General features: G+C 45.0%; 1 protein-coding gene across 1 annotated transcript in view; it reads left to right on the forward strand.

Annotated features, from left to right (window-relative positions):
- Window positions 1-1000: 1000 nt before the first annotated feature.
- dhrs12 (dehydrogenase/reductase (SDR family) member 12) overlaps window positions 1001-14782 on the forward strand; it is a 66397-nt gene continuing 52615 nt past the window's right edge. Inside the window, exons 1-2 of the mRNA XM_086006385.1 lie at window positions 1001-1151; window positions 10600-10733. Of these exons, the coding sequence (XP_085862511.1) occupies window positions 1096-1151; window positions 10600-10733 (190 nt within the window). The 5' untranslated portion in view covers window positions 1001-1095. The remainder of the gene's footprint in view (window positions 1152-10599; window positions 10734-14782) is intronic.

The raw sequence follows: 14782 nt of genomic DNA on the forward strand, positions 1-14782 counted from the left end.
AAATGTATTTTTTTAAATCCCTTCAATTAAAGTAGAATTAACACAATTCTTCAGATGTACATTTATTTGAACATTTGCTCCATTCAAATGTGCAGATCAGCCAAGTGTCACCGTTTTGCTTTGTCAACCACTTGTTTCAATTTAAAAATGTGATAAGGGAGACTCACGGTTGGTTTATCTTGGCGATGGGACTGTTAGAAAGTCAGGACCTTGCCCCCGGTAAAGTACTGAGATTTTAAAAGGTTGGCACAATCCTTGGGACTTTACAAACGGCCGCCTCCAGCCCTACAACCCTCCGAGATCTCTACACTCCTCCAAATCTGGCCTCTTGCATATCCCCGATTTTCATCGCTCCACCATTACCTTCAGTTGCCTTGTCCCTAAGCTCTGGAGTTCCCTCCCTGAACCTCTCCACTTCTCTACCTCTCTTATTTAATTTGCTCCTTAAAACCTACCTTTTTGACCAAGCTTTTGGTCACCTGTCCTAATATCTCCTTACCTGGCTCGGTGTCAAATTTTGTTTGATAACGCGTCTGTGAAGTAAAACACTCCAAGGCGCTATATAAATGTAAGCTGTTGTTGCCCACAGCAGTGACCGAGGGTGGCCAACTCTGGACATATTCCTGGAGGTTCCATCACATGACCTCCAGCCTCCAACCCAGTTACAGTCTTTTTTTCCCACCTCCAATATTTTTATTAACTAATAAATGGAAGTGGTCAAAGAAAATAAAAATATAACACCCAATTTTTGTTTTAATGCCCTTATGATTTTTCGCCCCGGTTGCTGACAGCTGTGTCCAGGAGATGAATCCTTAATTCCTGGAACCCCAGTCTACATCTGTTCCCCTTACAGAGAGATCTTTGGGAATCCGAGTAGAACAATGTGTTGGGATTTTTTTTGTGTGTGTGTATACACAGCTTTCGCGCATTTAAACCGAGTTGCAATCTCTTGTCTGTTCTTTTTGCTTCCGGGGTTAAATATGTTTGTTGGAAAGAGACCGTAAACACGTGCTAACCCCAGAGATTACATAACGCCGTGATATGAACGGGGCACTTTTATGAAAGTGGAAGAGAGCAGAGAGAGAGCCTGGTGACATGACCCTGTACAGGAACACCGTGTGGTTTATCAAGGGGTTGCGGGAGTACACAAAGTGAGTACTGATAAATGAGCAGCTCCCCCGATGACAGCAACACTGATCGGCGGTAGCTTTCTCCCTATCTTCTGTATTTGTTGTCACTAGTGAACATTTGTTTTTATTCCCGCTGTTGATTTTGCTCGGGGTAGTTTTCCATTTCGGACCAACAGCAGCTCTTGCAAAGGGCGTATTTAAGAGCTGTGCGTTCAGTTAGGACATTGCTGTTCAGTTTAATCTGTCCATTTCTTCGCAGTGCTTCCACCTCCAGTGTTGCATGAACTTCGGGGCCGGGTTACATAAATAGGGGTTGGGTCGCCCAGCACTTCTCAAACGGAGAAAGCACCAAGAGGAGGTAATCTTGGTGTGTTTGGGAGAGTCTGTAACATCGTAATTCCAACATAAGTCAGTCTTTTTTAGATATGCACTGTAAAGGAGGGAACGTTTAATGTAAAAAAGAAAAGGTCCAACCATCTGGTGGATCCAGTATTTTCCCATTACATTGGAGAAGCCGATTTCTGAGCAATGTACATCAGTTAAAGTCAATTACACCAACTGGCCGGCTTGAATCGCATCCCCACTGGTGTTTGTGTATCAGAGGCAGTGTATGCTTCAGAGACATGGACCATGTACAACAGGCACCTCAAAGCACTGGAGAGGTACCACCAACGCTGCCTCCGCAAGATCCTGCAAATCCATTGGCAGGATAGGTGCACCAACGTCCGTGTTCTCGCTCAGGCCAACATCCCCAGCATTGAAGCTTTGACCATGCTCGATCAGCTCCGAGGGTCACATCGTCCTCATGCCCGATACGAGACTCCCAAAACAAGCGCTCTACTCAGAGCTCCGACATGGCAAGAGAGCCCCAGGTGGGCAGAGGAAACACTTCAAGGACACCCTCAAAGCCTCCTTGAAAAAATGCAACATCCCCATCGACACCTGGGAATCCCTGGCCCAAGACCGCACAAAGTGAAGGAGAAGCATCCGGGAAGGTGCCGAACACCTCGAGTCTCTTCACCAGGAGCAAGCGGAAGCCAAGCGCAAACAGCGGAAGGAGTGCACGTGAACCTAAGCACCCCACCCACCCGCCCCTTCAACCACCGTCTGCCCCACCTGTGACAGAGACTGTAGTTCCCGCATTGGACTCATCAGTCACCTGAGAACTCATTTTTAGTGTAGACGCAAGTCATCCTCGGTTCCGAGGGACTGCCTAAGAGAGAAGAAGAGTGCTCTCGGAATGCTGGGAGTTGTAGTTTCCTGCGCCTTGTTGGCGTTCAGAGCTCTGGGCTGATCAATTACCAAACTGTTGGACAAGCCTCTTCCCCCGTCAAAAACTAATTGCGGGCCCCCCAAAATCAGAGCAACAATTCTGGTGTCATGTCACCAATTCGGTTGCTCTTTAAATGCGAATTAATTAAATACTAAACTGATGAAACGTTAGGTTATAGGGGAGAATGAAAAGTGAAGGTGCTCACAATACAGTATAAGGTGGCAGAAGCAAGACAATCCCACTGAGCATCGAAACTAAAGATTTCAAAAAATAACTTTTAAATTAAGTATAAAGCTTTAAATGTTTATTGAGTTTAAATGTTTATTGAGTTTAAATGTTTATTGAGTTTAAATGTTTATTGCTGTAATACATTTCTGGCACGTAGTTTCTTTACCACATTTGCATAGGAATAGTCTAGTTAAAAAAGGGACCCCTTTAACTCTCCAGGCTGATATGTGAACATGGAAGAAAGATAAAAGAACGCAAGAACGTACATTTATACAGCACCTTTCGTGATGTCAGGACGTTTGAAAGCACTTCACAGCCAATGAAGTCCTTTTAAAGTGTAGTCATTGTTGTAATGTAGGAAATGTGGCAGCCAATTTGCACACAGTAAGGTCCCACAAACAGCAATGTGATAAATGACCAGATAATCTGTTTTTTAGTGATATTGGTTGAGGGATAACTATTGGCCAGGACACTGAAAGAACTCCCCCGGCCTTCTTCAAAATAGCGCTTTCGGGGTCTTTTATGTCCATCCGAGAGGTTAGACGGGGCCTCGGTTTAACATCTCATTCTAAAGGTTGCACTTCCGTACGAAGTAGGTCTGTGTACTAACATGGTGTGCCATAAGGTATAGTGTTTGTGTCTGATCACATGGGGTGGGGGTTTCTAGTCAGGGACGGGTGCATTTGAGGAGGGGAAGGGGACGTGAGGTTTTAATCGCCTACAAAAAAAAGTAGAGAACTTGTTTCATTAGTTGGAAAATATTCTAAATTGGGGCTATGTTTCATTATCATAGAAATGTTTCTTATTTGAGTTGATTAAAGTCTGCTGATAACTCAATATAAATATCTATCTATTTGTGTTTGTAAGATTCTATCATTGTAAGATCATGGTAGTGTTGTTGGTTAGTCTCTGCTAACCACAAAATACTACATGTCATGTGGTCAATCTCATCTGGAAAATCAATTCCAGAAAAACACACAACACAGCCATCTTGCTCTCCACTCACTCCCCAGCTCATCTCTGCTCCACTTGCCCCCAGGCCTGCCACTGCTGGGAAGTCCCATGGTTCTCTTCTTCCCCCTTCCACCTCACCCCATCCCGAATGATCCCATGCCCGCCAACCCATATTGGCAGCTGCTCTGTGACAACTATGGGTATCTGGCTTTCTCCATTCCCAACCTGACTGATCCTCACCACTATTTTTGAACAACCTTCCCCGCTGTATACTATCAACTCTACCCTCACCCCCACATCTGTTCTCTCCCCAGGCTGCCACCCACTTTGAACAACACAATGGGAGATCCACTTGTAGTTACTTAAAATGTGGCCTTTATATTGACAACATTGTCCCCTTAATGGACACAAAGGTATTGTTTATTTAAAGTTAAGCTTGCATGATATTCACTGAAAGCCTTACCAGCAAATAATGTTGCCCTTTCTGTTTGCGTTTAGAAATTAAGGGACAAACCTTCATAGCAGTAAGATACACCAAGCCATCGTTTTTGCTTCCAAGGCCGCCCTCCCGTGTTATAAAAATTCCGTCCCCCCCCCCCCGCATAACACATCGCAAGTATTTTTTCTGTATAAATGTTAGTTAGTAATAATGCTATTACACCTTATGTGAAGAAGAATTTATTAAGTCCTAAATTTACATAAGCAAAATGCTGCGGATGCTGGAAATCTGAAATAGAAACAAAATGCTGGAAACACTCAGTAGGCCAGGCAGCATCTGTGGAGAGAGAAACAGAGTTAACGGTTCAGGTCTGCCGAAAGGTCATCGACTGAGACCTAGGGGTCGATTTTCATTGGGCCGTGGAGTCGGGTTTGGAGGCATGCGGGGGGTTAAATTCCCGAAATCGGGGGTCCCGACCACATCCCGCCCCCAACCCGCCTCCATGCCAATTTCAAAGGAGGCGGGTACCCACCCCGCACTGGGACCCGCCTACCCGAGGCGGGAAGGGATTAGTGCCAATTAACTGCCTGTTAACAGGTAGTTAACAGGCAGTTTTTAGCCTAATCCCTATTTTTAAGCTTGAACTGTGGGAATCCCGACAGCTCCAAACCACGCCAAGTTGGAGGAGTCGGGCCGTCGGGTTGAAGGGCTTGGAGGGGTCGAGATGTCAGTGTTCAGGTGAGTGATGTGTGCATGAGTGCAAAGGTAAGTGTGTTTGGTGAGTGTAAAGTGTTTAAATAAGTTTTACATACATTTTCTTACCTTTTCAGCCTTCCTTCCTTTAGGTTCGGGGAGTCCCTCATCTCACCGGCACAGAAAGCAGAATGGCTGCGATCTGTCAAAATTGACAGCCTGCAGCTTTCTGTGCAGGAGAGATTTCTAACTGAGTCTGTGGAGAAGGACTCATGTTAGAAGTAAGACTGTCAGTGTTGACAGATGAAATTTCAGTCTGTGATGTCACCTGTTGCTGGGTGGCCCTTAATTGGCCTGCTGAGCCCGCTGGGCAGGCTCAACAAGGTCAATCAAGTTAAAATCGCGTGGATTGGCCGCATCTCGATGGAGGCGGGACTACAACCCTGGAAGTTGTAGTCCCGCCTCCAACCCGACTTCTGAATGAAAATCCAGCCCGTTAACTCTGTTTTTCTCTTCACAGATTCTACCTGACCTGCTGAGTATTTCCAGCATTTTTGTTTTTATCCTAAATTTACATTATGTGCCCATTTGCTGCCCAAGGTCTGCTTCACCCCATCAACCATTACTTAACAGGAAATGAACCAGGAGCAACAAGCGCAGTGCTCACTCCAGGCTCCTTTGGTGCACTCTGTCAGGCTGGACGAAAATTCCAGCTCCACGACCTCCATTTTGGAAACAAAACCTCCCTCTTATTTTGATAACAAACCCCGCTTTTCCTCTGGGTAAGGAGTCATAATCTTCATCAATCCTTTCGTTCTTGTATCTATCTACAAATTGATAAGGAAAACTCAAGACCTTTATAGGCCTCTGGTCACTGTCCTTGATGATTCATTATGGCATGATAGTTTGTTGTGAACAAGACCCTCACAAACTCGAGATGGCCAATTTTGTTTACCATTAGCCATGTTACTAATCATCTTGGTCTCATTGTCCCATTTCCTATTTCCAGGCTATTGTTTCACAATGCATTGACAAAGTTTAGTGAACAGGCATGAATTAGCTCATCCTGTACCTCAGCAGAAAACAGACAGCAGTCCGCTAAATTGTACCCTGATACATTAAACCCTAAAGCATCCTGGTAATGAACAACTTCACCATTTCATTATTTCTAGCTACCACACAAGTCTACAAGCTACTGATAAGTCAAACTAAAACAAAAACCATAATCATATGAGATTAAACTAAATCCTAATCCTACCTATAAGAATAGGGCATCTTACACATCCCAATGCCAATGGATTTAAATCCCAAACGAATGTTGATGCTCAAGTCAATCCAACACAGTTGGAGAGGATGAGTGTCTGTTTGGGTGATGTGGCACACATGAATCACAAGGATGGGATTAAGAACATAAGAAATAGGAGCAGGAGTAGGCCATTTGGCCCTTTGAGCCTGCTCCGCCATTCAATAAGATCATGGCTGATCTTCTACCTCATCTCCACTTTCCTGCACGATCCCCATATCCCTTGATTCCCTTAAATTTCAAAAATCTAAATTAAAGGAGTAGAAGGGCCATAAAAGCAAATGCTAAGGCTATTCATACCTGATCCAGGATCCTACAATGTATTTTTCCCCCGAGAATCTCAACCCCCATGACTAGCCGGAATAGGTTCTCCTGATTCTTGAACCTAACTGCAGCAACCATACATTCTATTGCTGCATGGATAATGGTTAATAAACCTGTAATGGTTTCCTAATTCAAATTCAGTTATGACAAATGTTTGGAGGAAAAATGATTCAAGTGGAAACAACATAGAAACAGAAGATAGGAGCAGGAGTAGGCCATTCGGCCCCTCGAGCCTGTTCCGCCATTTAATGAGATCATGGCTGATCATCCAAATTCAGTACCCTGTCCCTGCTTTCTCCCCATATCCCTTGATCCCTTTAGCCTTAAGAAATATATCTAACTCCTTCTTGAATATATTTAAGGAATTGGCCTCAACTGCCTTCTGTGGTAGAGAATTCCACAGGTTCACCACTCTCTGGGTGAAGAAATTCCTCCTCATCTCAGTCCTAAATGGCTTATCCTTAGACTGTGACCCCTGGTTCTGGACTCCCCCGCCATTGGGAACATCCTTCCTGCATCTAGTCTGTCTAGCCCTGTTAGAATTTTATAAGTTTCAATGAGATCCCCTCTCATTCTTCTAAACTCTAGTGAATACAAGCCCAATCTACCCAATCTCACTTCATACGTCATTCCTGCCATCCTGGGTATCAGTCTGGTGAATCTTCGCTGTACTCCCTCCATGGTAAGAACATCCTTCCTCAGATAAGGCGACCAAAACTGCACACACTACTCAAGGTGTGGTCTCACCAAGGCCCTGTACAACTGCAGCAAGACATTCTTGCTCCTATACTCGAATCCTCTTGCTATGAAGGCCAGCGTACCATTTGCCTTCTTAACTGCCTGCTGCACCTGCATGCTTACCTTCAGCGACTGCTGCACAAGGACACCCAGGTCTCGTTGCACTTCCCCTTTTCCCAATCTATTGCCGTTCAGATAATCTGCCTTCCTGTTTTTGCCACCAAAGTGGATAACCTCATATTTATCCACATTATACTGCATCTGCCATGCACCTGCCCAATCACCCAACCTGTCCAAATCATACTGGAGTTTCTCTGCATCCTCCTCACAGCACACATGCCCACCCAGCTTTGTGTCGTCTGCAAACTTGGAGATATTACATCTAGTTCCCTCGTCTAGATCATTAATATATATTGTGAATAGCTGGGGTCCTACCACCGATCCCTGCGGTACCCCACTAGTCACTGCCTGCCACTTGGAAAAAGACCCGTTTATTCCAACTCTTTGCTTCCTGTCTGCCAACCAGTTCTCTATCCAAGTCACTACCATACCCTCACTCCCATGTGCTTTAACTTTGCATGCTAATCTCTTATGCGGGACCTTATCGAAAGCCATCTGAAAGTCCAAATACACCACATCCACTGGTTATTTATTTATTCTACCAGTTACATCCTCAAAAAATTCCAGTAGATTAGTAAAGCATGATTTACCTTTTGTAAATCCATGTTGACTTTGTCCGATCCTGTCACTGTTTTCCAAGTGCTCTGCTATTACATCTTTTGGACTCTTGCATTTTCCCCACTACCGATGTCAGGCTTACCGGTCTATAATTCCCCATTTTCTCTCTACCACCTTTTTTAAATAGTGGGGTTATATTAGCCACCCTCCAATCCAAGGGGACTGTTCCAGAGTCTATAGAATTTTGGAAGATGACCAGCAATGCATCTGCTATTTCTTGGGCCACTTCTTTAAGTACCCTAGGATGTAGATTATCAGGCCCTGGGGATTTATCGGCCTTCAATCCCGTCAATTTCCCTAACACCATTTCCCTACAAATACTGATTTCATTCAGTTCCTCCCTCTCATCAGACCCTATGTTCCCCGACATCTCTGGGAGGTTATTTGTGTCCTCCTTTGTGAAGACAGAACCAAAGTATGTATTTAATTGGTCAGCCATTTCTTTGTTCCCCATTATAAATTCTCCTGATTCTGACTGCAAGGGACCTATGCTTGACTTCACCAATTTTTTTCTCTTCACATATCTATAGAAGCTTTTACAGTCAGTTTTTATGTTCCCTGCAAGCTACTCTCATACTCTATTTCCCCCCTCTTAACTAATCCCTTTGTCCTCCTTTGCTGAATCCTAAACTGCTCCCAATCCTCAGGTTTGCTGCTTTTTCTTGCCAATTTATATGTCCTCTCCTTGGATCTTATGCTATCCCTAATTTCCCATGTTAGCCACGGTTGAGTCACCTTTTTTGTTTTATTTTTATGCCAAACAGGGATGAACAAATTCCATAGTTCATCCATGTGATCTTTAAATGTTTGCCATTGCCTATCCACCGTCAACCCTTTAAGTAACATTCCCCAATCCATCCTAGCCAACTCGCGCCTCATACCATTGTAGTTTTCTTTATTTAAATTCAGGACCCTAGCCTCTGAGTCAACTACTTCACTCTCCATCTTAATGAAGAATTCTATCATATTATGATCACTCCTCCCCAAGGGGCCTTGCGCAACAACATTGCTAATTAATCCTTTCTCACTACATAATACCCAGTCTAAGATGGCCTGATCTCCAGTTGGTTCCTCGTCATATTTGTCCAGGAAACCATCCCGTATACACTCTAGGAATTCCTCCTCCACAGTATTGTTACTAATTTGGTTAGCCCAATCTATATGTAGATTAAAGTCACCCATGATAACTGCTGTGCCCTTATTGCACGCATCTCTAATTTCCCATTTAATGCTATCCCCAACCTCAGCATTACTGTTTGGGTGTCTGTATATAACTCCCACTAATGTTTTCTGCCCCATGGTATTTCTCAGCTCTACCCATACAGATTCCACATCATCAGACCTAATATCCTTCTTTACTATTGTGTTAATCTCCTCTTTAACCAGCAATGCTACCCCACCTCCTTTTTCTTTTTCCCTGTCCTTCCTGAATGTTGAATTCCCAGCCTTGTCACCCTGGAGCCATGTCTCCGTAATCCCAATTATATCATGTTTGTTTACATCTATTTGCGCAGCTAATTCATCCACCTTATTAAGAATGCTCCTCGCATTAAGACACAAAGGGGGCAAAACGCAGTTGTTTGCGCCTCCTGTTAGTGCCTTAAGAGGGCGCTAATGGGGCGCAAAGCAACTGGCGCCCGGGCGCGGCGATGTTTGTGCCGCTCGCGAAATTAACTAGACATTTTGCGGCGGCGGTAAACACTACTGCCACGATCTCCTGGGCCGGCAGATCGTGACGTCAGTCGAGTGCGCAACACCCCGGTAGCGCCCCGGACTGGATATTGAGTGGCGCCCCCTGCCTTACCACCTGCCGCTAGCAACGACAGGTTGAGGGGAGGGTTTTGCAGTCAGAAAGGGACTGGGGGAGCGCTATTTAAAGGTGACTGCTTCCTGCCTTTTTTTGTTGGTGACATTTTTGCACCACGCATTCTGAGAGAGAGAGAGAGAGAGAGACTTCTGGAGAGATTCAACACTGTGTGAAGGAGTTTTGGGTACTGAGCAGCACTTTGCAGGTTCATTTTGATTTGCCCTTCCTTGCTTCGCCAGCGCTCTGAGATAGCATCTCGCTCCTCGGCCTTTGCGCCTTAAGACAGGTGTGAAGCGCCTGATTTAGCGCTCCAATCACCTCCAGGGGCGATAATTAGCGCCAGGCGCTTGATTTCTCTGACTGCCACTTTTGCTTTTCTCCTTCCTGTCTTTTGCTTCTATCCTTGCTTCCCTTTCCTCTGTCTCCCTGCACAGGTTCCCAACCCCCTGCCATTTACTGTGAATGTCAGTAAATTTTTTCTTGAACAAAATCATTGGGTTCTGGATGCCCACTGGGCTTTACTGGTGTCACCCAAAGTTGCCTGTGCCCCTTCTATGGCCCAATGTTTCTTATGACTCATGAGCCTGTGGATGCTACTTCAGTACAGGTGGGACCAACATTTCTACTGACCACAGGTGAATTCTATACTACTGCAACCCTCACACTAGATTTTATGGTGTATGAGATGGTTAGATTATCAGTCTTACTCCATAGTGAGGACAACGTTGTCTGGATAAGATGGGAAATGATTTCCCCTCCCCCATCCAAAGATGTTACCTCACCCAAGTGCCCTTTCTTCACATGTGAAACCAAAAGCTGGGCGTTCAAGTGTTGGTTGTAGATTGGTTGTGAGAGAAGGTTTTGTTTTTAATGTGGAGCCGACCTTTGATTTGTTGCATTTTGGCTGTGTGTGTGGGGTGAAGATTAGCTCAGCCCTGTCTATCACTCTCGGTGTTGATTTGTGCCCTGCAGAAGTGGATATGAAGCTGCAGCACAGCAATTTGCTCCAAAGGACCTCGATGTTGATGTGTCGGGAAGGTGCTTCTTGATCACTGGAGCAAACAGTGGAATTGGCAAGGCCACAGCACTAGAAATTGCGAAACGGGGTGAGTATTCCCACAATCTAGCATCATTCTGGCTGAACTTATTCAGACAGCTTGTGAACACCATGTGCTTGTTGCAGTGAGGATTGTTAGTCTAGGAGCAAGCACACTAGATATTTATACACAGTGGAAGGACACCTATTCTGACCATGTTTGTCAAGAGTGTGATGTCTCCAACAGAGTCTTGAATCAAAGAAAGACTTGAATTTATATAGCGCCTTTCATGACCTCATGAAGTCCCAAAGCGCCTTACAGCCAATGAAGCACTTTTGAAGTGTAGTCACTGTTGTAATGTAGGAAATGAATCAATCTCCTTTTCCAGTTTTCTCTTCTCCTGTCCTGAAGGTGCTGGGTATGGTTCCACAGCCACCGACAGCCCTCTGTTCTCTTGCACCTTCCTCATGTGTGAGTGTGGATGGTGAGTGCTGACAGGCTATTCAACCATGAAGGGCATTGCAGCTGAATTGAACTTGCAACTTTTGGGTGTATACAGCTTAATGTTTAAATAAAAATTCAGAAAAGGTAGCTGTGTATTGGCAGTTTTTAGGCATTTCTTGCATTACAACAGTGACTACACTTCAAAAGTGCTTCACTCCATTGGTTGTAAAGGGCTTTGGGACATCCTGAGGTTGTGAAAGGCGCTGTCAGTTTGTGACAACATTCAACTGATTTGCACACTGTGGGAGAAGTAGTGCCCTCACCCTGTTTATCTGGAAAACGATATGAATGCTGAATCCTTCAAAGCCTCGAATGGTTGTATAGCAGTCTGAATTTCCAGTGTACTGTGCTAGTGAGTGATGAGATGTAGGTTTGAGTCTGCAGTTTCCCATATGACAGGCTTTCTGACGTCACTTTTTCTATCATGAGGTTAAACACTTGCTCACGAGGAAGGAGTTCAGCAACTACTAATGAGGAAGGAGGAGAAAGTTAGAAGGCTAGTCAACAGGTATACTTTTCCACACCTCACATATAAGAACATAAGAAATAGGAGCAGGAGTAGGCCATTTGGCCCCTCCATTCAATAAGATCATGGCTGATCTTCTACCTCAACTCCACTTTCCTGCACTATCCCCATATCCCTTGATTCCCTTAATATCCAAAAATCTTTCAATCTCTGTCTTGAATATAAGAACATAAGAAATAGGAGCAGGAGTAGGCCATTCGGCCCTTTGAGCCTGCTCCGCCATTCAGTGAGATCATGGCTGATCTTCTGCCTCAACTCCATTCACCGGCCCTATCGCCATATCCTTTGATGCCCTTACTAGTCAGAAATCTATCGACTTCTGTTTAGAAGATACCCAATGACTGAGCCTCCGCAGCCTTCTAGGGGTAGAGAATTCCAAAGACTCACCACCCTCTGTGTGAAGAAATTTCTTCTCATCTCAGTCCTGAATGGCCGACCCTTTATCTTGAGGCTGTGGCCCCTGGTTATAGACTCTCCAGCCAATGGAAACATTCTCCCAGCATTCATCCTATCAAGCTCTGTAATAATTTTGTAAGCTTCAATGAGATCCCCTCTCATTCTTCTGAATTCAAGAGAATACAGGCCTATTTCAATCTCTTCTCTTATGACAGTCCCGCCATCCCAGGAATCAATCTCGTGAACCTTCGTTGCACTCCCTCTATGGCAAGTGTTATAAATCTCATCATTCATCAAGAAACTACTCGTGAAATAATGCTGAACGGCCAGCTGGTGGCGCCGTCCAAGGAGTATAAATACTCAGGCGTCGGCCCCAGCTTGCCAGGGACATTTTGTAAGACAAGGAACTAATGAAGTACAACTAGACCTCCATGTACTGAAACAAGTTGATTAAAGCCTTGCTTTATACTCAAACCAAGTGTGTAGTGAGTTTTATTACGTCAATTTAATCAACTTGTTATCGACTCCACGCTTTGGGTGATTTCGGGAACAGCCAGCTACGACTCGAACCGTAGAAGGGAACTCGGACGAAGTAATTGATCCATCATGGAGAAACTACTCAGACCCGCCCATCTCGACCTGGACCCGAATTCACTTACAGCCGCTAAGGTATGGAAACACTGGTATCGTACCTTTAGCAACTTCCTTGAGGAGTGTGGTGAGAATGTTCCTAACAAGTTACGAATGCTTGCTAATTATGTATCCCCTCATGTGTTTGATTATATCGAAGACTGTGTAGACTATGACGCCGCTATCCAAATACTACAGCAGCTATATGTCAAGTCCCCAAATGAAATTTTTGCTCGGCATCAACTGGCCACAACTCGACAACAACCCAGGGAATCACTTGACGAATTCCTTCAGAAACTTCGCAGGCTCAGCAAGGATTGTAATCATAAAGCTGTTACAGTTGAGCAGTACCAGGAGGAGTTAATTCGTGATTCCTTTATTAATGGGATTGCGTCTCCCTTCATACGTCAGCATCTGTTGAATAAAACCCTCAAGTTACAGGCTGCCTATGACCAGGTATGTTCTCTGGACTTAGCAAAGAGGAATGCAGACACCTATCTTTCACCACGTGCACGGGCTGCTGCTATCACTTTTAGTGACTCTTTCGATAGGCTCAGGCGGTAGCCCTCACGGATGATGACTCCAACCCGGCTGATGACAACCCTACCCTAGAAACCTACACTGATCACCAATTCTTCCGGCTTTTGTCTTGTCGACCTTATTCTCAATGGCCGCACTTATTTCTCCACCCGGCTCGGGGTGCTCAAGAACCTATGCAGTGATGTGCTCCTGGGACAGAATTTCCAGAAACAACACAAAAGACTCACTTTCGAGTTTGGAGGGTCAAAGCCGGAGCTTACTTTTTCCAAAGTACCGTTTTGTGCGCTTTCGGCGGCTTCGCTTGACGAGCCCTACTGTTTTGCCAATCTTTCCCCCCGATGTAAGCCCATAGTCACTAAATTACGACGTTTCAGCCAAGATGATCGATCCTTTATTGAGACAGAAATCTCTCGCCTTGTAGCTGACGGTATCATTGAGCCATGTTCATCTTCCTGGCGGGCTCAAGTCGTCATTGTTAAAAATCCTCTGAAGCAACACAAGAAATGTCTTTGCATCGATTACTCGCAAACTATTAACTAGTATGCCGACCTGGATCCCTACCCACTACCACGCATCGATGACATGGTCAATAACCTTGCCAACTACAAGGTATTTTCAACTTTTGATTTAAAGAGCGCATATCATCAAGTGCCGTTAAAGGACTCTGACAAAAAGTATACGGCCTTTGAGGCCAATGGTCGGCTTTACCAGTTTTGTCGCCTTCCATTTGGGGTCACCAATGGGGTGGCCGTCTTTCAACGGGCAATGGATAGCCTAGTCAAACAGGAGAACTTAACGGACACTTTTCCATATCTGGATAATATCACCATTGCTGGTCATGACCAGAAGGACCATGATGCCAACCTCCAGAAATTTTTTGACGTTCCCCGTCGTCGCAACTTAACCTTAAATGAGTCCAAATCTGTGAAATAAGTGCCATCAGTCAACATCCTTGGCTACTGGGTGGGCAACGGTGTCATCAAACCGGATCCGGAGTGACTTCGTCTGCTTCAGGAGCTCCCTCCCCCTACGAATCTCGACTCTCTTCGTCAGGCACTCGGCATGTTCGCCTATTATGCGAAATGGATACCCCACTTCTCCGACAAGATCCAGCCCTTGCTTCACACAAAGTCATTTCCATTAGAGGCAACGGCTATTTCAGCTTTCAACCTCCTCAAGCGACAACTGGAAAAAGCCACGCTTCGTTCCATTGATGAAAATCTTCCTTTCGTGGTCGAGTGCGATGCATCAGATGTGGCGATCTCTGCTACCTTGAATCAAGGTGGTTGACCCGTTGCATTTCTGTCCAGAATTTTGCAGGGTAGCGAGCTCCATTATCCTCCTGTCGAGAAGGAGGCTACGGCCATCATCGAAGCAGTACGTAAATGGAGTCATTTTCTCGCTCGTCGCCATTTCACACTTATAACCGATCAGCGCTCCATGGCCTTTATGCTGGATAACCGGAAATGCACTAAGATCAAAAATAACAAAATACAACTCTGGAGGATGGAATTGGCTGCCT

This window comes from Somniosus microcephalus, chromosome 14 (genome assembly GCF_052327205.1).
Source record: "Somniosus microcephalus isolate GS21.2 chromosome 14, FLI_Smic_1.0, whole genome shotgun sequence".
Classification (NCBI taxonomy): Eukaryota; Metazoa; Chordata; class Chondrichthyes; order Squaliformes; family Somniosidae; genus Somniosus; species Somniosus microcephalus.